The 23,036-nt window shown below is 39.4% G+C and overlaps 1 protein-coding gene across 2 annotated transcripts in view; it reads left to right on the forward strand.

Annotated features, from left to right (window-relative positions):
* The window catches only part of SLC22A4 (solute carrier family 22 member 4), a 40,608-nt gene extending 24,389 nt beyond the window's left edge, over nucleotides 1-16,219 (forward strand). Inside the window, exons 5-10 of one of the 2 annotated variants that reach the window (XM_043466009.1) lie at nucleotides 2,374-2,500; nucleotides 6,345-6,445; nucleotides 8,439-8,653; nucleotides 10,018-10,200; nucleotides 12,363-12,498; nucleotides 15,785-16,219. In XM_043466009.1, coding sequence (XP_043321944.1) covers nucleotides 2,374-2,500; nucleotides 6,345-6,445; nucleotides 8,439-8,653; nucleotides 10,018-10,200; nucleotides 12,363-12,498; nucleotides 15,785-15,860 — 838 coding nt within the window. In that variant the 3' untranslated portion in view covers nucleotides 15,861-16,219. Of the gene's footprint in view, nucleotides 1-2,373; nucleotides 2,501-6,344; nucleotides 6,446-7,811; nucleotides 7,943-8,438; nucleotides 8,654-10,017; nucleotides 10,201-12,362; nucleotides 12,499-15,784 lie in introns of those variants that run through there. The other variant, XR_006269063.1, reaches the window with a different exon arrangement.
* The last annotated feature ends 6,817 nt before the right edge of the window (nucleotides 16,220-23,036 follow it).

The following is a 23,036-nucleotide window of genomic DNA, read 5'->3' on the forward strand; positions in this document are numbered from 1 at the left end:
CTTGGATCTTTGCCTTGGAACCAAATGCCACAGCAAGGAACAACTCTGACAGGTCAGCCTCTTGGGTTTCTAGCACAGAAGGTCCATCCCACAAGGAGCTGCCTTACTCTTGCCCTGAGGAGAGTTGTTCCCATGTTGCCCATAGGCTGCTCCATGAGTGCTCCTGGCTGTGGGCACGTTGTACCCGGGACAGGCCTGCCCCAGACGGAGCGCAGCCCGGGGCCAGGACAAATAAGCTGAGTGCTTGTCCTGAAAGTTTAACAGTCTTATCATTTTTCTTTAAAAATAAAAACAAAATAGCTCTCTTTTTAACATCTTGTCCTTGAGGGTGGGATTTGCTGAAGCAATGCCCATCCATCGGGGTGGGCTGGGATGATGTGGGGACGGCTTCAGGCTACTGTGACCTCTGCTGCCTACTCAGTATGTGGTATAGACTCTCCAGCAACACTTTTCCCCTGTTCAGTTTGAATTAAATCTACAGAGAGGCTGTAATGTAAACCTTATTTGGCCCTCCGCTACCTTGAAATGATGAGTTAGACTTATTTATACACCAAAAAACCATGGCAATTCAAAAGTTAAGATGGCAGCAACCCTAAGTACAACGGGCTGAAAATTGGAGCAGGTGTTTTGGGGCTTTTTAATGTCCCCAATTTCCTTTAAAAAGCTTGGCAGTAGGTGACCACAAGTATGAATGGAGTGTTGTAGGTGGGGAAGGAGCCCCTAGATGCAACATGGGGAAAGTTTTGCAATATCTAGCTGACTAAGCATTTGGAACTTGAGGCCAGTGATGGCCCTCAGAGCTGAGAGTTAAGAAAGCTAGGATATGTCTAAGAACAACTTGGTTGGGGAAAGATACCTCTCAGAAGTAGAAGTGCCCGTGCTGTATAGTTCTTCATTAATGCAGTTGCCACTAGCCACATGCAATCACATGTTAAAATTAAGGAAGTGCGAGTGTTAGTCTGTCAGTCATGTCCGACTCTTTGCCGCTCCATGGACTGTAGCCCGCCAGGCTTCTCTGTCCATGGGATTCTCCAGGCAAGAATACTGGAGTGGGTTGCCAGCCCCTTCTCCAGGGGATCAAACCTGGGTCTCCCACCTTGCAGGAGGATTCTTTACCATATGAACCACCAGGGGCTGCAAGTAAATGTAAAATTGGATTCTTCCATCACACTAGTCACACCAACTCAATAACCACATTTGGTTAGTGGCTGCTGCGTTGAACAGCACAGATACACAGCACCAGAGGAAGTTCCCTGGGACAGGACAGCTCTAATTACCAAGGGCCAGTGGCCTAACATCATCACAGTTGCTACAGGGACCAACCAAGTGTATATTCCAAAAAATGCAAAGTGGGTTCATTTTTCAACTCGTGTGCTTGTGGTAGGCTGGGGACGGAAGCTGGGGGTTAGCTATTTGATATGTCGTGTTTTGCCCTGAGATAATTCCTGTTGAGGCTTTGCAGGGGCCTGTTAATTATAGGAAGACTATATCTGCTACATATAATTTATTTTCTAGGACACTTAATACTGACAAATAGATAAGGAAGACAAGAGCCGGCAAAAGAATGGCTAAGCAATTCTGAGAAATAAAGATTAGGAAAGAATGATAAAAAATAAATAAAAATATAAAAATTAGGAAAGAATAGAAGTCAGCCATGTCTGAGCATCAGTTAAAAATGTGGGTAGATTGTGTGATAAAAAGTCAGTTTCTAACTAACACAACATTGTTAATCAACTATACTCCAATATAAAATAAAAATTTTAAATGTTTCTAGACAATTAAAAAAAGAGAGAGAGAGAGACCACATTGGCTGTCTCCCCATAACTGGTTTGGGTACTCACTGAGCTGAGATTCTGTTGAAAGCCATGGGACATCCCACAGAAGTGTATCAATGCACTCGCCTCCTCCTCTGACTGCCTAAGGAAAAGCCCAAGGAACACAGATGCCTTCTTTTACCCAGTAAACTTGTGAGCCTCACCAACTGAGGCACCAGGAATTCCCCTAGGGATCGACACACTGGAAAGATACTAGACTCTGTTTCTTTAATGAGCCATGCTGGGTATGAAGTTTTGGGTGGTATTCTCCAGCTGCCCTTGTTTAAACATGCCCATAGTTAATGTTACCCCTTGTAGGCTGGCCCTGGCTTCAAGTACAACTAACATTGGTCTTATGATTTGATCAGAACTTTCAAACGTGAAGGTACTTTTATTTATTCCTACAAATAATGGAGATCTTATGAAGCCTCCCTCCTGATGTTCTTTAAAAAGACAAACTAGAATTTTACAAAATAAAAATTATTTGGGGGCAACTTACAGTGGATAGCATCAACCTTGTTACTGTGAAAAATGACAAAACATCCAAAATGAATTTTAGGTTTATCCCCGAATCTCCCCGATGGCTGATATCCCAGAGAAGATTTGAAGAAGCTGAAGATATTATCCAAAAAGCTGCAAAAATAAACAACATAACTGCCCCAGTGGTGGTTTTTGATCCTGTGGAGGTAAGGATTTGCAAATGTTTTCTCTTGAGATCAGCATTCTTGATTATGGAATTTAATTTGATTCAATAGATTTTGAGTGCCTACTGTGCACCACGCAGTGTTCAAGACCTTAGAGACAAAATGATGATGAAGTTCTGAGATAAAACCCATCTCAAAGGGCTGCGGACCAATTAAATATAATAATGTATATAAATTGCTTAACAAATAGCAGTGAAAGTGTTAGTTGCTCAGTCATGTCCGACTCTTTGCAACCACATGGACTACAGCCCACCAGGCTCCTCTGTCCATGGAATTCTCTAGACAAGAATACTGGAGTGTGTAGCCATTCCCTTCTCCAGGGAGCATACAGCAAGTGTTGATTAAATATTAGTTCTTGCTCTGTACCACTGATGCAGCTACATACTGGTGATTTTTGAATATCTATATTAAGTGGGGAAAAAATGTGTTTGAGAGATATTCCACCCATGGGTTCCCCACTGTATTCTGAACCTTACCAAAATCTGCTGGGCAAGCTGTACCTGTCTTTAGTCTTGCTATATCATGTCTAGAACCCTAAGGCCTGAGAGCATAGGCTGGTGGATTCACACCTGCAGGAAGGAGGCCATGAAAAAAGCAGATATTCAGTGGAAGCATGCTCACTTCCTGACAGTCGTAAGGACTCACCGTGTCCGTGGCCATACCTCATGCCAACTCCCAGAGAAAACAAGAAAAATTAGACACATAAGGAGCATAGAGTATAACCCAGAGTGTTAAGAGAATTAGATGGAAGATAAGTGATGAGGTGAGGAAGGAAGTCCCCAAGGAGCAAACAGGGTGAGCCAGCAAAGAGAGCAAAGTGATTCAGGGCTGAAGAGGCCGGTCCAAACCAGGGAGGACACTTAAATGATAGGGCAAGGGCACTCACGGCTAGAAGGGTCAGAGACTGCTCAGAACACCCCAAGAAGACTATATACCTCTTAGTCTGTATGCTTGCCTCCATGTTCACATCTGTGTCCCTGGCCACCCCAGGACTTTGGATGGTGACGAGCTTGCCAGTACTCTATCCTCCTTCTTGGCCTTTGGAACCTTTTACGGAAGCAGACACCTTGGTGATGGCTGGAGGATTAATTACAGTGGCCGTGAGCCCAAGCTTTCAGAGGGCTGCCAGGAAAAATATGTCTTAATCCCTTGCTCTTCGGATCAAGAATTCCATTCCCAGCCTTGGTCAATTTAACTGGATGCAAAAATAACACTGGGAGTGTCTAACACTTCTGGATCTCAGGGCTGTGCTGAATGTTTTTTTGATGTTTAATGGATACGTGGTCTGACTTCTGCTTTGAGGACCTTAGAGTCTAGTGGTAGAGATAAAGCCTATGTGGATGAAAGCAATCATAAAACATTTCAGAGATACATAGTTATATAGACAAATGAGAACAAAGTCCAGTGTCAAACACATGCTTTCTTCCTGCCATGAGGCATATTGAACCTCAACTGAACAAACCCAAGGAGGAAAAGGGAGCTTGTGCTTTCCTGAGGCCCAGTCACCTCCCTATTCACCTCCCAGGTAGGGTCCTCTGAAGGAGGATATATAGGGCCCTGTGCCAACAAATGCAAACTGCTCGGAATGGTAATAAAGAGCCTACCAGATGCCAGGCACATTGTTCAGCTCATTTGATGCTATGCCAGTCATTGCTAGTACATATTATTATAGGCCCATTTCACAGGAGAGGTAACTGAGGCATAGTTCTTCTTAGTTGAAAAGTTAAATTATTTGCCCAGGATTTTACAGCTAGAAGTTTCACTCTGGTGCCAAAATGCATGCTTTTAACAGTTCTTTCTCATCTCATGTTAAGGGTAGTGGCATTGACTTGGACAGGAAGAAAAACCATGTCATGCCATCTTCAAACACTATCTTGGGTTTCTTTGGCTTCCTTTCTGAAGCACCTTCAGCCTTCTCATGGTGCCTGGTCCAAAGGCATTTTGGCAGCTCCATACAGGCCAGGGACAAGCATGGGATACAGAAATGTTCTTTTCCTGAGGTTTCCAAATCTGGCTGCTTATCACCATTACCCAAAGAGCTTTTAAAAATTACAGATTCCCAGGCCCTTGAGCCCCAGGAAAGATTCAGACTAAGCAAACCCAATGTGGGACCTGGAAATCTGCATTTTCACAAGGACCCTGTGGAAGTGCCAATTGTCAGCATAGGCCTGATCCCCAGGTCCTGTCTGTACGTGGTACCACTCCCGGAAAACTTTCAGAAGGACTGCTAGTCCCCAGCAGTTTACACAGGGACTTTCTTCTTTGTGATAACTGGGTAATACTGCAGAGGCATATTCTTGAGGTTTTCACTCCAGATAGTGCAGAATCAGAAAGGTAACATGACTGTCAGCTGCATGAGGAGGTGCCTGATTGTTCTCGAAAAGAAGGATGCTAATATTTGGGAAGCAGCTACTACAAGGGCAGGTCTGGCACTCTTATTTCCTTCATTGTGGAAATTCTTTCCTCGGCCTCTGACTGAATACACGCACAGAGTCACAGAGTTTAACTTTATCCTGAAGAGACTCTCCACCTCAGAGCCTTGTAACTCTTTTAGTTTTCAATTCCTTTTTTTAAAAATTGAAGTATAGTTGATTTGTAATATTGTATTAGTTTCAGGTGTACAAGAAAGTGATTCAGTTATTCTTTCAGATTATTTTCTATTATAGGTTATGAAAAGATATGGAATATATTTCCCTATGCTGTATAGTAAATACTCCTTGTTCCTTATCTATTTTATGTATAGTGGTTTGTATCTGTTAACCCCATACACCTAGTTTATCCCTCTGACCCTCCTTCCTTTTCCCTTTGATAACCATAAGTTTGTTTTCTATGTCTGTGAATCTATTTCTGTTTTTTATATAGATTCATTTGCATTTTTATTACATATATAAATGATATCTTATTTGTCTTTCTCCCTCTGACTTACTTCATTGAGTGAAATATTCTCCTGATGCAAATGACAATGTTTCACTCTTTCTTACGACCAATATCCCATTGTATATATACCGTATTATCTTAAGCCAATCATTTGTTGATGGGCACTTGGGTTGTATCCTTGTCTTGGCTAATGCAAATAGTATAGTTCCGATTCTAATAAGCTTGATTATCTGGATTCCTAACACATGAAAAGTTAATTTCAGTAGATTAAAAGCAAGGGAAGGAAGTCCATTAACAACAGTAAGAATACCACCAACCATCAACAGCTTACGTGTTTTCCTCAATGGTGCAGTAATTAAAATAATAGTTAAAGTGTATGGGTGTTTACCATGGTTCAAGTACTATGTTAAGATTTATATATATGACCTCACTTAAACTTCTCAACTCTTAATTATGATACGCATTTTATAGAGAGGTAAACTGAGGCTCACAGAGGATAAATAGTAACTTTTTCAAGGTCCCCTAGTTAACCCAAGTGTATTCTAACACTGAGACAAAAACAGGAAAAGTATAAAAAGCAGATATGAACCTCAAGGTAGTTTGGGGCTATATGGCCCTACCCACTCAATAGGCCCTAAGGTTCAGTGTGATTAAGGTCACCCATAGTGATGCCCATGAGTCACGGCAAATCTATGTTAGCAGTCAGGCTTTACATAAAGAGATAGTGAAGCTAATTTTTATGTTTTAAAGGTTTCTGCCTAAAATGGGCCATAAACATTTTTAAATGTCAGAATAAGCATCCTATATTTAGATGCTCTTACTCCATGCAAATTCCAGACTTCTAAGCATGTTCAAAGTGAAGTGAATTACACGCATTAAGAACATACTGTCATAGCCAAAGATACTTCCTCATCATCTCTTAATCTCATGGTTGTGTGCATTACTTTAGCAACAGGAGCAACTCCCCCTGAAGCAGCAGAAAGTTTTCATTTTGGACCTGTTTAGGACTCGGAACATTGCTACAATAACCATTATGTCTTTGCTGCTATGGTAAGTAATAAGAGATCTGGAAATGTGACATACAGCGTGTAAATATAGAGCTGATTTTCTTTCATTCAAGGGACAGGGTCAAGGCCTGGGTCCTCCTGAGACAAAATTAGAATTTTAGAATCTAAGTTATTTGGAAAGCCCTTAACTTAATTTAAGGGCTTCTCTGATAGCTCAGTTGGTAAAACTGCATTGCTCTTAGCCTGCAATGCAGGAGACGCCAGTTCAGTTCCTGGGTTGGGAGGATCCCCTGGAAAAAGGATAGGCTACCCACTCCAATATTCTTGGGCTTCCCTTGTGGCTCAGCTGGTAAAGAATTCACCTGCAATGCGGGAGACCTGGGTTTGATCCCTGGGTTGGGAAGATCCCCTGCAGAAGTGAAAGGCTATCCACTCCAGTATTCTGGCCTGGAGAATTCCATGGACTGTATGGTCCATGGGGTAGCAAAGAATTGGACACAACTGAGCAACTTGCACTTTCAACTTGATTTATGGAACTGGATACTGAAAAAATTGTCAAAGGGAACAATATTTAAAGGGAAATTTGACCCACATGGAGAGGGTCCCCTGCCCCTCCTAAAGTTACTGGGATTAAAACTAATGCTATCCCTGATGCCTGAAGCTGAGATGTTAACTCATCTCCTGCTTCCAGAAGTTGTACAGGCAATTAATCAGTGAGGTTAGAATACCCTGAGTCTCCACTGCCTGACTTGGAGTTTTGACAAGCTTTTTACACTTGCTAACAGCAGTTTACTGAGTGATTTTTAAGGCACATAAATAATGAACTGACTTTATAGGTAAGATTTAATAATATATCTGCCAAGAAATTAGGAAGAAGGCAGAAAGAAAAGAACATGCCTACTCCATGATGGCAGCACAAAAAATGACGGTAATCAGAACTACCAGGCTCACGCTGCAGCTAGTCTAATTTTAGAGCCACCTTGTATTACAATTAGAAGTCATCAATAACAGAATTTATGCCCCTGAATTAAGCAAGTGTGTCCTAGACACGTGGCTTTCCTCACAATGGACCTAATTAGTTCTTATATGTCAGCAGGTATCACGGATGCAAATATATCTTGAGAAGGGGTACTATTGGGCCAACAATAAAGTAGTCATTAGTTTTATTCATGCTGCTGTTATTATCAAATGTGAGAATCACTAAGATCCTAGAGGAATAAAGTTTCGTGTTTTGTTTTGGATTAGCCCTTGTGCTATCCAACCTAGTAGAGTATATATAAGAAGATCCAACAGTGTTCCTGAAAATATTTTTCAGATTTTCTCTGCTTTTCAGTCATGTTGATAATAAGCAAATTTCTCCACAGAGGAGTCTGCATAGTGTTATATATAACTTAGTGTTTTTTCCACAGAAAAGCTTTTATGTGGAAGTTAACTATAATGGCGGGATATGCAATGTGCATTCTGTGATACCTTGAAGCATTATGAGTGAGACTCATTTTTTTCCCTAAAGTGAGTTTTACTAAGTCAATTGGAATTTACTGTAAGTGGATCCCACAGTATTACCTATGTATCTTTTTCTTTTTGGGGGGGGGAGAATGAAATATGGATTTTATGTTCACTGATGTGACAGTCTTTCTTCAAATAATATCTCTAAGGGGATGAGAATGTATTGTACAAGCTATTCTAACTGAAACCTGAAATTAGCTAGATTAGGGTTGGTAATTGTTGAATATTTGTATATTTAGACTTAGTGCTGTCCAACATAACTTTCTTCAATAATAAAAACATTTTATATCTCTGTTGTCCATTATAGTAGCCACTAGCTCCATGTGGCTACTAAGGAATTGAAGTGTGGCTAGTGCCAAAGTGAGGGATGAAATTTTAAATTTTATTTGATTTTAATTTATACTTTTAAATAGCCCTATGTGGCTAGTCACTACTTGTAAGATACCAAGATACGGACAACTTCCTAACCATTATGAAATTGTAAAGTGACTCAAGCCATCCTTTTGTCATTTTTGTCTTTTGACTTCCAGGATGTTAACCTCCGTGGGTTACTTTGCTCTCTCTCTCAATACTCCTAATTTACATGGAGATCCCTACCTGAACTGTTTCTTCTCTGCCTTGATTGAAGTTCCAGCCTACATTGCAGCCTGGCTGCTACTTCGAACCCTACCCAGACGTTATGTCATAGCTGGAGTACTGTTCTTTGGAGGAAGTGTGCTTCTCTTAATTCAATTGGTACCTGCCGGTAAGAAGCTATGCAATATTAACAACTTACCAGAAAAGATCCACACCTCGACCAGGCTAGTTATTAGTCATGTGTGCGTGTGTGCTTAGTCGTTTAGTCGTGTCCAGTTCTTTGCAAGCGACCCCATAGACTGTAGCCCACCAGGTTCCTCTGTCCATGGCAAGAATGGACAAGAATACTGGAGTGGGTAGCCATTCCCTTCTCCAGGGGGTCTTCCTGACCCAGGGATCAAACCTGGGTCTCCTGCATTGCAGTCATATGCTTTACCATCAGAGTTACTAGGGAAGCCCTAATTATTAGTCACTGTTCCCTATTTATGTAGCTTTTACATAATAAATGGTCTTCCCTTGTGGCTCAGCTGGTAAAGAATGTGCCTGCAATGCGGGAGACCTGGGTTCGATCCCTGGGTTGGGAAGATCCCCTGAGAAGGGAAAGGCTACCTACTCCAGTATTCTGGCCTGGAGAATTCCAGGGACTGTATAGTCCATGGGGTCGCAAAAAGTCGGACACGACTGAGCGACTTCACTTTCACTTACTGTCACTTACATAATAAACCATTCATAAGTCGGTTACAGGAGAGATAGCTAACTCTGTGATTTCCTTTGTTCAAAATTAGTCCCTTCAAACAGAAGGGTTAGCCTCAGAGAATCAGAAATCACCACCAGAAGAAGAGTAATGCTCGCAGTGCATCCCCTTCATAGAAACTTTCACCTAATCCCTCAAACCTTTCTTTGAGTCATAAACCTGAGTGCTAATTTCTTGGTACTTTTAAACCTTCTCTCTGATTGATGTATATATACAAGTGTTAAGAGTTGGTAGTACATGCCAGTTCCAGTATAAATTCAATGATTTTTATGGTCTGTAAGCTTTTAGTTGGAAAGCACATGAAAAGATACACGCTTCTCTTTTCCTCTTATGTCCAAGTTTCTCATATTGTTACAGCATTAAGTCAACAGATTATTGATATATAGTATTATACATAGAAGTATATATCTCAATAATAATAAGTAGGATAAAAGGATTGGTTCTTCTCTTCAAAGATTAAACTTAACTGCATTAACAAGCTAACAATTGACTATGAAACTGTTGTAATTAAAGTGTAGATAAGGTCACGGAATGCATAAATGATCTAGAATGATAGAAGAGTGAAGCTCAAAGCACCCTTCACTCTCCATCTTTTTCTAGGTCCAGTTAGTAAGACTTTGAAGAAGAAGTGTAATTTAGGGAATATCTTTACATTATAAAATATTTATATATGAAACATATTATAAAACATTCCTATATAAGCAATAAGGACAAAACAAACAACTGTTAAGTGTATTGTTTCTAAAAGTACCTCTGTTTACACTGGGTCTCTTTTCCAGATTACAACTTCTTGTCCATTGGTCTGGCCATGTTGGGAAAATTTGGGGTCACTTCTGCCTTTGCCATGCTGTATGTCTTCACTGCAGAGCTCTACCCAACCCTGGTCAGGAACATGGCAGTGGGGGTCACCTCCATGGCCTCCAGAGTGGGCAGCATCATTGCTCCCTACTTTGTTTACCTAGGTGAGATGCAGCTTATCAGTCTATCCTTTTTTAAAAATATATCTATAAGTAATGGACTTTTTGTTGTGAAAAATGCAAACAGCACAGAAAATACTAGAAAGAGTACAAGATCACTTGTACTCTCTCAGTTCCTCAAATCACAGCCCTCAGAGGAACTGATATTGACATTTGGTGAGTAGTCCTCCAGACGTTTCGTTTTGTACAATACACACACACATTTTTAAATACACAACATTATATCATAAATATTGTTTCATGACTTTTTTAAACTTAACATTGTATCAGAATATCTTTCCTGATTGGTGTATGTATAGTTTTCATCTTCGCCTTTCATCTTCCCTATAGTTTCATACCATGCTCATGTGGTCTAATTGGTATGTATGTAGTTCTTTTTTCTTCTTTTTAGTTAGTACATAGACTTCTAATATATGTGTACACATAATTTATTTAACTAGGTTCATGAATGAATATTTAGACCATTTCCAAGTTTTTGTTATTGCAAATAACACTGTAGTGAACATTGCCCTACACCCCCACAGCCTTTGTATATATGGATCAGTGGATTGCTGGAGCAATTTAAAAATTTCATAGATATTGCCAAATTGGCTTCTGAATACTATACCAGTTTACAATCCAACTATCAATATATGAGAGTGTCTGTTTCTCCACATCTTCACCAACAATGGGAATCATCCAATTTTTTAGTCATTGATAATTTGTTGTGTGAAAAATGGATATCATTGTTGCTTTCATTTCTTTCTCAACTATGAATAAGGTTGAACATTTTTTCATATATTTATTGACATTCTATTTATTTTTAAGATATCTGACTGTCCATGTCTTTTCCCATCTTTCTAATGGCTTATATTTTGAGTGGGGGAGCTTTTTGTAATTGAAAAAATTAGCCCTCTGTATATATATTGTAAATATTTTTTCCTAGTTTATCATTTCCATTTTGACTTCATGACTTTTTTTGCAGTGTAGGAACTTTGGCTTTTATGTGATCATATTTATCCATCAGAAGGGCTTTCATGAGATGTTCAGTGTATGTAGGTTCTAGCACTCGAAGTCTAAACCTCATAAGAACTTTATTGGTGAGAGATGGAGACGCAGTTCCTTATTCTTCCTAGTTACTACTGGTTCAAACACACACACATACATCCCCAAAGACATATGTGAATTCTCAGAAAAGGTACACTCTAAAACCTTACAGAGAAAGAGAGACATTTTCCACACAGCTGCCCTGAATACCTGAGAAAGTACATTATTATGTAGAATGTCTTTTCATCTTCCCTATGCTTTCAAACCATGCTCATGTGGTCTAATGGTGGACCACTTACATAAGAAATGCAGGAGTCTGAGAAAGAGCTTTCTATTCCACAGTCGCAGCTCCTGTTGGTGACAGCAGAGGCCTTGGAGAAGCTTCAAGATTTATATATTTTTTTGTTTTTTTTATTTTTTATTAATGATTTATATTTTTTTTTTGTCAAATAAAATTCTTGGTTGTGTTATTCCTCTGTAATCTCTGTATGTAGAAGGGAAGCAAGATGAAGATCTATTATTCTCCTGTCCGAGTAACACCAGATAAAGAGGTGGAGTGGTTCTCCCAATTACATATAAAACCAAGTATATAAATGCTGCAGAAAGAAACCACAGTGCCTGACATTTATTGATTTAAACTGGATTGAATATATTACTTAGATTTTCTTTGAGAGTCTCACAGCTCTGTGGACCTAGCTTTCTACAGCAGCCTACTGGTCTTGGCAAATGCAAAGGTCATATCAGTCATCATAGCCAGTACCCGTCCCTGCAACATCCTGATCTACCTCTTTCCCTGTGGTGTCCTCCCATCCCCCATCTCCAGTGACTTTTACCTTAAGAGAACTTTGGTAGGCAAAGATTTCTATCAAAAGAACATCTATCACACCTGATTAAGTAGCAGCTTAGGGAATACCAGTTGACATGAAAGATCTTTTGATAATGCAAGATCAAGAGTGAATGATTATGGAAATTCAGAGGCAATGACATCTGCCAAACAGAAACTGTGTATTTTGCACACTCTTTTTCTTCTGTAAGTATTCAGATTTAAAACTGTGTGCCACCATTACTAAGTGATTCTCAAGAGCATCTGGAGAGTCCCTACATCTAACTGTGTCTTACAGGTGCTTACAACAGAGTTCTGCCCTACATCCTCATGGGGAGCCTGACTGTCCTGATCGGAATTATCACTCTTTTTTTCCCCGAAAGTTTTGGAAGGACTCTACCAGAGACCCTAGAGCAGATGCAGAAAGTGAAAGGGTAAGTGGAACTTTAAAAAATTATATGTATAAAAAAAGAATAAACATGATAGTTAAACAGGAAGGTTCTGAAAAGGAAGAGTAACAAGAGGAGAGTATCACTATCAGATAATAAAGCATATTATTAAGCAATGGTAATTAAAACAGTATGATAACGGTACAGAAAAAGAAATCACTGGAATGGGATAGGGTTCAAAATTAAACTGAATACAATAAGAGAATTCAGTGTGAGATAACAAGTAGCACTTCAAAATCAGTGGGGAAAAGTTAGATTATTCAGTAAAAAGTGTTAGAATATTCAACTAGCCATTTTGGCTACATAAAAAGTTTAAATCCTACTTCAAAATATATCATGATAAATTCCAGAAAGATTAAAAATTGAGACCTAAAAATATAAAGTCATAAATGTACCAGAATAAAACATAAATACTTTATAACCTTAAAGAAGGCCTTTCTGAGTGTGATATGAAAAGCAAAAAGCCATTAAGGAAAAGATCGACATATTTGATTAAGCAATTTTAGATATTGTCAGTAGAGCAAAAGTAAAACCATAAATTAGAACAAAGGTCGGCAAACCAGGGGGAAAATATTTGCAACACACTAGACAGAGCTAATAAACTTAAGATATGAGATAGAGTTGATGAGATACAAGAAGCTCTTAGCAATCAGTGGGAAAAAGATCAACAACTCAGTAAGAAAACCAGCAAAAGTCATGAACAAGCAGTTTATAGAAAAGAACATTTCAGGGCCAAATATGTATATGAAAAGGAAATACCTGTCCACATTAATAAAAAAATTTTTTAATGCAATATCATTTTTTGGCCTATGAGATTGTGTGAGGGTTTCTTCCTGATATCAACCAATTCTGACACCAAATAAATGTCCTATAATATCATCCAGTTATGACACTAATTACCCGGGACTAGCATCTGGCGGCAGCAGCGTCTGACTCTACAGGTTAAAGGCTTAGTCCCATAAGACAGCTTACTCTTCAGCTGCCAGTCACAAGTAATGGGTCCCCAAGCTTATCCACATTTCTGGCTGTTGGGAAGGGGGAAATTTACTCCCTTACCCCTTTAAGTTCTTGTGGCTGAACTAATAACAAAATTGACACAAGTCAAGTTAAGAGGAAAAAAACACATTTTAATTCATGCATACAGAGATCTCTCAGAAAGAGGACTGCAGACATGGCCAAAGCAGACAGCTTTTACACTTTTTAGACAGAGAAACAACAAAACTGAGAGGAATTGATAGGACAAAGAAATTTAGTTTGAGTGCTTAATTGTTATTGTTGTTCAGTCGCCAAGTAGTGTCAGACTCTTTGCGACCCCATGGACTGCAGCACGCCAGGCTTCCCTGTCCCTCACTATCTTCTGGAGTTTCCCAAAGACATGAACTTGGGCACTTAATTAGTAAGGAATTTAAATAAAGTGTGGGCCTGGGTGGTAAATTAGTAAAGAAACAGCAAGGTTTATTTATACAGATTTTTTGGCCCTGCCCTGGATTCTCCATCTCTGGTAATAAAGGTGTCCTTCTACCTCCCTATGTGGGGAGTGGGCCTTTTCCAAGAGGAATTTATTTCCTGCTTTCGGGGGCACAGAGGACGCCAGAGCTTCCTTCTGCATTGGCTCCTTCACAAGCAACTTGAATTAAAAATAATCATAATGGGGACTTCCCTGGCAGTCCAGTGGTTAGGACTTAATGCCTTCACTGTTGAGAGCTCAGGTTCAGTCCCTGGTTGGGAAACTAAGATCCCACATGCTGCGTGACCAAAAGCAAAAACAAAATCAAAATGCAAAATAATCAATATGCCACTGTGGCATGTTTGGGGGCAGCCTGCCCTGAGCTGCAACACGTCCAACTTGACTACAAAGTCTGGTGTTTCCACAACCCCCCTCCTCACATTCAGGAATTTGCTAGAATGATGCACAGAACTCAGGAAAACATTTTACTTACTATTACCCGTTTGTTATAAACAACACAAATGAACAGCTAGGGGAAAACGTGAGGTCCAGAAGGGTCCAGAGCACAGGAGTCTCTGTCCTGTGGAGTTGGGGAGCATCACCATCCCGGCACATGGATGTGTTTGCCAATTCAGAAGCTCTCCAGACCCCAGTAAATGTTTAGGAGATTTTATGGAGGTTTTTTCACCACACAGGCATGATCAGTATTGAATTAACCTCAGCCCTTCTCCCTTCTCTGGGGGCTGGAGGGTGGGCTGAAAGTTCCAGGCTTCTAGTCAAGGCTCGGTCTTTCTGGAAACCAGCCTCCATCGTGAAGCTATCTAGGGACTCACCAAGAGTCACCTCATTAGAATAAGAGGTAAGACACTCCTGTTATCCTTGTCTCTCAGAAAATTACAAGGGATTTAGGAGCTCTATTCAGAAACTAGGGACAAAAATCAAGTATCTTTCTATGACAACACAGACTGGCAAACATTTAAAAGATCAGTGGTACGGTAGTAGAAGTTTAAGGTTCATTTATTTCTATTTATTTATTGTTGTCTGCACTGGGTCTTCGTTGCTGCAGGGTTTCTTTAGATGTGCCAAGCAATGGCTACTCTTTGCTGTGGTATGCAGGTTTCTCACTGTAGTGGTTTCTCTTGTTGCAGAGCACGGCTGTAGGCACGCAGGCTTCAGTAGTTGGGGCTTGCAGGCTCTAGAGTGCTGGCTCAGCAGTTGTGGCTCTAGAACTTATTTGCCCCGCAGCACCTGGGAGCTTCCCCAGCCAGGGATTGAATCCATGCTCCCTGAATTGGCAGGCGGATTCTCAACCACTGGGCCGCCAGGGAAGTCCAAGAGAAGTTTAGATTCTAGAGAGAAACTGCCTGGCTTCAAAACCCAAATCTACTGCAAACTTGGGCAATTTGCTTAGTTTTCACTAGACCTCAGTATTCCCATCTGTTATATGGGAATAGTTCATATGACTTTTGTGACGTTATATAAGATAATGTGTTTTTAGTGCATAGCCATGATAAAAAATAAGTCCATATGTGAATGGATTGTGATCCAGACTGGATGTATATAGCAAAAGATGCCCAGTTTTGATAGGTTGTTTCTCCTAATGATAAAACTACTTCAATGTCAACTTTAACTTACTAAGAACTTCATGCTTACCACTCTACTCTTTCCTCAGTGGAACTCTAAAATCGTGAATACTAGTGCTAGCTATGCTCATGAGGTTCTTTTTAAAGTAATTACTTGTTCATTGACTAGAAAAATGTTTTTCTGTGTCAATTTGGCATTTTTTTTCCATTTAATTTTCTTTGGCATTTATCTTATTTTCAGGTTCAGATATGGGAAAAAAACAAAAGGTTCAATAGAGAAAGAAGAAAATCCCAAAGTTATAATAACTTCATTCTAATAAAATTCCCATCCTATTTGGTGAATTGAAAAACGTCCGTAAGCCTGTGAAGAAACTAAAGCTGTTCCTGATGAAAAGGACTGACTAGGAGGAAAAACACTAAAATGGACCTTGCTATTAAGAAATGCTTGCCATATGGCAAACTCTGGACCAGACTTGAAGATAAGCTCCTTATTTTAAAAAACAAACCATTTCTAGAGACTTTTCCTAATTAATTCAATGAATTAGGTTTGTCGGATTTTTAGAAAACGTGTTGGTCAAGGATTGGAAAATCCGTATATAATGATTAAACTTCCAAATACAAAGACTATCCAAATTTTAAAAAAATTCATCGAATTAATAAAACTATCAGGCTTGTGTGTGTGTATAAGTAAACCAGCTCATTCAAAATGACCAAATATATCCAGTATTCCTACCCAGCAAATTTTATACACTGCTTTGAGAAGAATTGATGGCAGATACTAATAGCATTTACAAGTGAAATGCCTCAAGAGATCAGACAGCCTGGCTCTATGGCCTGTCAGCATTTAAGAAGGAAACAAGGCCACTCCTGGCTACAATTTCAGTGGCTATGGCTCACAGGCTATCAAATGATTCACATTTGTTGTGCTCTTTGTAAGCACTTGACTAAGCTTTCTGTTCCCTAAGACTTAAGGGGTTTTTGTTTTTGTTTTTGTAAAAAGAAAATCAGGAAAACCACAAACTAGTTAGGCTGGTAGAGGTGGTTTGTGTGCCCCATAGCCAAGAGAAGTCAGCACCACAGAAGAAGACTATCCAAGCTAACAATCTGGAGATCCTTTTAAACCAGTTCTTTCCCTTAATATATACCTCCCTAAATACAATATGCAGTTGTAGCCTCTTTAACCACGGGTGCATCTGGTCAGCAATAGCAGAATCTCAGTTCCAGGAATGAGCAAGGTAAAAGCCGCCGATGGGATAATGTATTAACATAAGCTCAGAAGATAAATGTCAGCTCTGCATCTCACCACATTTGAGGCATGCTGAGATGATAACATAGCAAACAGTTCCTCCCGAAGACCTGGGGCCCATACTCTCACCAGGAGCAGCTCCTCTCGGAGCAGCAAGGGACAAGCTACTGACCCTTTAACACCACCAGCGCATTGGTGTGCCACTAGTACTGGCAGCCACTGGTTTTTAATATGCTTCTCGTTGGCATCATCTCCTAAAATTTATTATCCCCAAATATAAATATTTACTATCTAAATATTTTTCAAAGGAACTTTTGATGAAACATCTTGGCAAACAATCCTTATTGCTTCAAGACCCTTATCTTGAGCTTTTCAGATTATCTCAGAAGTTTTTCTTTATATTGCCGTACTTCTAACATATTTATACCCCTACGGACACACTGATCCCACTTCTGAGTGTTACCTTAGAACCCACTAGAATTCTTGAGAGAGTTTACACTTTCTCACTGGGGACTCAGGTACACAGCTTCATCTACCCGGCACCTTTATCTCCCCCACTGGGGCAACCTGTCTGGATCACCTTTCTACCTACCCTGCTGGATACTAGCTGCCTGTCATGCAAAGAGCCTGTCCTGCTGCCTTCCAGGAAATGCTCCTTCAACTTCCTTCCCACCGGCATTGACTGTTCACTCCTCTGTGCTCTTCTGGTACTTGTTTTTATACCTTGCCTCTGTTGGGTTCTTGTCTAGTTGCCCACACCCTTCTCCTACTCCACGTGTCCATAAGCCTCCGGGAGGCCAGGCGCCTCGCCTTGCTTATCTTTTTATCCTTACTGTAGTGCTTTCTTGCACGGAACAGGCATTTGATGATATTCCTTTCAATTAAAATACTTTGTAATGCTAGCTTGGTGAAAATGTTGTTTGAAACATAGACATTTAAATTTTTTTTTTTTTTACATTTAAATTTTTAAACACTGAAGTATAAAATGCACTTAAAGCTTTTTTTTGTTAATGTAAAAACTAAGGATATGATCATTGCCTTTTACTGCAGTTATTATATGCATATTATATGGGTACTTTATTATTATAGTTTATAATTGTAAAAACATGACTTTTAAAAATCTATTCATAAAAAAGCAATGAGTACACAAATGCAGTATCTCTTTGGTAGTTCAAAGCCCAAATAGATCAATACATGCCCAAATAGATGTATTCCTGATTTTTAAAAACAACTTTTAAAATTAGGCCTACAAGGCAATGACCTGAACTGGCTAATGAATATCAGTCTCAGACTGACAGCCAATATTACACTGTATGTTAGAGTGAAATATTGGAAGCATCCCATTAACAGTAATTTTATGGATATGTGTTTTAGCACCTTTTCAACATTTTTGGGCTTTAGTAACTATAGTCATAGTATAAAATATAGATTAAAAATAAAGCTATTATAAAATGGGCAAAATTATCAATATTACAAGGATTCTATAATCATATTCTATTTTATTTTTAAAGTCCAAGAGAATTAACTAAAAGTTCTAATATTTAGGAGTTTCAGCTTAAGTGGAGGCATATAAGAAATTTTCCAAAATCAGCAACTTTTTATGTACTAGAAATAATCAGCTAGAAAATACACTAGAAAAAAATAGGATCCATTCTTAATAGTCATAAAAACATAAAATACCTACAAATAATCTCTAAACAAACATATAAAGTCTAAGTGAAAAAATTATTCCATTTTATTAAGAGTTGAGTAGAGACATGCTGTGTGTAAAATGAGTGCTGTGGGCCTACCTACCATTCTTACCAAATTAACTCACTAAAATTAATATTCCAGTGACATATTTTAGGAACTCAAAAAATAATTTTAAAGGGCATCTGAAAGAATAATAGGCAAGACTAAGAAATTTTGGGGAAAGAAGAGTTGTAAGGTAAAACATTCTTCAGATTTAAAAATACAAAGATAAATGGGAAGGCCAGAAACAGACCCAAATGTTTATAAAATTATAACATATGATAAAGTGCATTACAAATTATCAAGAAAAAGATAAACTATTCAAAACTAGTTCTGGGACAACCGACAAACTAGAGAAAAAACAGGATCTTACCATAAAACACATACCAAATTAATTCTTACTGGATTAAAGAGTCAAAAGTAATAAATAAGCTGAAAGAAAATACAGGTAATTGTTTACTCTCAGGATGGATAGGGAATTAAAGATAAGGTAAAATAAACAGATTTTGCTATAAACTTTAAAAATTTTCTGTACACCAAAATCTTAAAATTAACACAAATTTGAAAAATGTTAACAAAAATATTTTGGACAAAGTTAGTTTCCTTTCTGTTTATTCATCAATTTAAAAGTACCAGCTAATACTCCAGTTGAAGCAAATAGTAGGAAGGTTAAGTGCACCTTTGGAGACCAGTGTTCTTGGGCCTAGTGCAGGGTCTGTCATTTATTGCTTGGGTAGCCTTGAGCAAGTTAAACAGGCACACCTCATTTTATTGTGCTTCACTGATACTGCTTTTTTTTTTTTACAAAGTTTTGTGCAACCTTACATTTTCAGATGATGGTTAGCATTTTTTAGCAATAAAGTATTTTTAAATTAAGGTTTGAACATTTTTTTAATGACACCATGCTATTACACACTTAACAGACTGTGGTATGGTGTAAACATAATTTTTATGTGCACTGGGAAACCAAAGGATTCATGTGGCTCACTTTATTGTGATATGATGGTGGTCTGGAACTGGACCTGCAGTATCTCTGAGATACGCTTGATATCTCTGATATTCTTGAGTCTTCCTAAATCTCAGCCTCTTCATCTCTGAAGGAGGCCAAGCAGTTCCATGGGATGACTCTGAGGAGCACATGAGATAATGCACGTATTTAGCCCCCTACCTAGCAGACTTAGATGTTTTCCTCTATCTCACATCTCACTGTACTCACCAGTTAATCATTATAATCAACTTCCTTGCCCTTTCTTAGTCCACCTTACTCTCCTAGGCAAACTGCAATGCTGGTTAAATCCAGTCCCCTCCTACGTCCATCAGCACCTGCATTGCTAGACATCGCTGGGGGGAAAAAAGATGCAAAACATGCTGACTGGTTTCATTTAAAATTAATCATCAGTCATCAAGAGGAACTTTAATGCTGACTGACAGTCATGCTCCACTGCTCCCCTGGTCCATTCTCTGTCCTCAATGACCTTTGTCTTCAGAACTCTAATATCTCCTCCCCCATGCTCACCCTCAGCTGTGCCTTTTCTTCCTATTTCACTTAAGCTCTTATCGTCTTAATCTACCAATCTAACTGCCTTTGTATCCTTACACTCTGTCTTTTCTCCTATTATTTGAGATCAATGGTCTCTGCTCCCAGCAGAGAATTCTCTCTCTCTCTCCCTCTGTATGTGTGTGTTTCTGTATTTGGTGCCCCCATCCCCTCCTTACCTACTCAAGGACATTGCTCCAGCAATTAATTGTCCTGCCTGCCCTATGATTGATCTATCAATCTTTTCTCTCTCTACTGGATCTTTATCATTCATCATGCAAACATGCTAGTATTTCTATAATACTGAAAAAGCTCTCCCTTGACCCCACTTCTGCCTTCAACTACTGCCCCGTCTCTCCCTATCCCTTTACAGCATAACTTCTCGATAGATATAGTTAGCTCTATATTTGCTACTTCCAAGTTTTTCCTTCCAGTTTTCTCTTGAGCCCACTACAATGAAGTTTTAGCCCCCACCTCTTCACCAGAGCAAACTTCAAGGTCCCCAATGGCCTATATGTTTCTGAACTGAAAGGTCAATTCATAGTCCTCATCTTACCACCCCTCTCAAGGGATCAGACAAACTGATTTCTCTTCCCTTGAAATGTTTTCCGGATATCACATTTGCTTGGTTTTCCTCCTGCTTTGTTGACTGTTCCTTCACCATTTCCTTCACTGGCCCTTTCTCATCTCCTCTATTGCTAACCATTAGAGTGCCCAGAACTTAGTCTTTGGTCTTCTTCCTCTTCTAAAAAAAAAAAAAAAAACTTACAATTTTAAATACCACTTCTACATTAACAACCACCAAATACAGAGAGAGCTTAACTTCAGGCTCACACACCAATTCACTATCCTCACAGATGTCTAATGGGAATCTTAAACTTAACACACCTCAGTTTACTTTGTACTCTTACTCTCCCCCACTTCCATCCCAAATCTGCTTTTCCTATTCTGTTTCATTGGTCTATATATCTGTCTTTCTGCCAGTACCACAGTGTTTTCATTACTGTAGCTTCATTTTATTCTTCTCAATTTGGTTACTTTTTATTTCTTCTTCTTGCCTAATTATTATTATGGTCAGAACTCCCTACACAGTTCAGTCCAGTTTAGTCGCTCAGTTGTGTCTGTCTCTCTGCAACCCCGTGGACTGCAGCACGCCAGACTTCCCTGTCTTTTACCAACTCCCAGAGCTTGCTCGGGAGTCTCATGTCCATCCAGTCAGTGATGCCATCCGAATGACGCCATCTGCTTCTTCTCCTGCCTTCAGTCTTTCCCAGCATCAGGGTCCTTTCCAATGAGTCAGTTCTTCACATCAGGTGGCCAAAATATTGGAGCTTCAGCTTCAGCATCAAGTCATTCCAATGAATATTCAGGACTGATTTCCTTTAGGATTGATTGATTTGATCTCCTTGCAGTCCAAGGGACTCTCAGGAGTCTTCTCCAACACCACAGTTCAAAAGCATCAGTTCTTCGGCACTCAGCTTTCTTTATGGTCCAACTCTCACATCTATACATGACCACTGGAAAAACCATAGCTTTAATGATTCAGACCTTTGTTGGCAAAGTAATGTCTCTACTAATTAATATGCTGTCTAGGTTTGTCATAGCTTTTCTTCCAAAAAGCAAGCATCTTTTAACTTCATGACTGCAGTCACCATCTGCCATGATTCTGGAGCCCCAAGAAAATAAAGACTCTCACTATTCTCATTTTTTCCCATCTATTTGCCGTGAAGTGATGGGACCGGATGCCATGATCTTAGCTTTTTGAATGTGGAGTTTTAAGACCTGGAATTTAATTCTGTTAGCTTCCTAACTGGTCCCCCCTCCTTAATCCTGCTCCTGCTTTCCTTCAGTCTGTTCTCAGCATAGCAATATGAGTTATCTAAATGAGATCATATCATGTTACTGCTCAAAATCTTTCTATAGCTTTCCATCTCAGTCAGAGTTCTTAAAAGCTAAAGTCTTTATAGTAGTCTATAAGTAGGATGATCCCATGTCCCAGTTTTCCCAGGACACTTGCAGCTTCTATCTATAGACCCAGTGTAATACCTATTAATGGACCTCCCTGATGGCTCAGACAGTAAAGAATCTGCCTGCAATGCAGGAGACCCAGGTTTGATCCCTGGGTCAGGAAGATCCCCCGGAGAAGGAAATGGCAACCCACTACAGTATTCTTACCTGGAAGATCCCATGGACAGAGGAGCCTGGTGGGCTACAGCCTGTGGGGTTGCGAAGAGTCGGACACGACTGAGAGATTAACACTTTCACACGCTTCACAATACCTACTGATACCTCCCACCTTTCACTCTAAAAATGTCCCAACTTGGATAATAAAGTGTATGTGATCACCCAAATTTTAGGACCCTCCTCCGTGTGTCCCCACCCTTTAGCTCCCTGACTTCATCTCCTATTACTCTCTCCTTTGCTGTCTCTTCAGGTTACTCAGGCCTTGTTCTCCTTTGAACATGCTTCTTCATTTTATTGAAATATAGTTAATTTACAATGTTTTTATGTTTAATTTCTGCTATACAACAAAGTGACTCAGTTGTGTGTGTGTGTGTGTGTATACATACAATATATGTATATACATATATATATATATATATGTATACACACTCTTTTTCATGTTCTTTTCCATTATGGTTTATCACAGGATATTGATTATAGTTTCCTGTGCTTTACAGTAGGACCTTGTTGTTTATAACATGTGCTTCTGCATGTTCCCTCTTCTTAGGAATGCTTTTCCCGGGTATCTACGTGGTTGGGTCCCTATTTCCTTTATGTCTTTGCTCAAATGTCACCTGCCTAAGTAATCCTTCCTTGAAGACCCTATTTAAAATTGTAGCCTGTTCTCTCTTCCTCCTAACCTTACCTGTTCCTGCTTCATGTTTCTCCATATCACTCCCTGACATCCTAACTATTTACTTCTTCTTCACTGCATTCTTCTCTTTTCTCATGGAACTTACATCCCAGAGGCATACA

The sequence above is a fragment of the Cervus canadensis genome, chromosome 4 (genome assembly GCF_019320065.1).
Source record: "Cervus canadensis isolate Bull #8, Minnesota chromosome 4, ASM1932006v1, whole genome shotgun sequence".
Classification (NCBI taxonomy): Eukaryota; Metazoa; Chordata; class Mammalia; order Artiodactyla; family Cervidae; genus Cervus; species Cervus canadensis.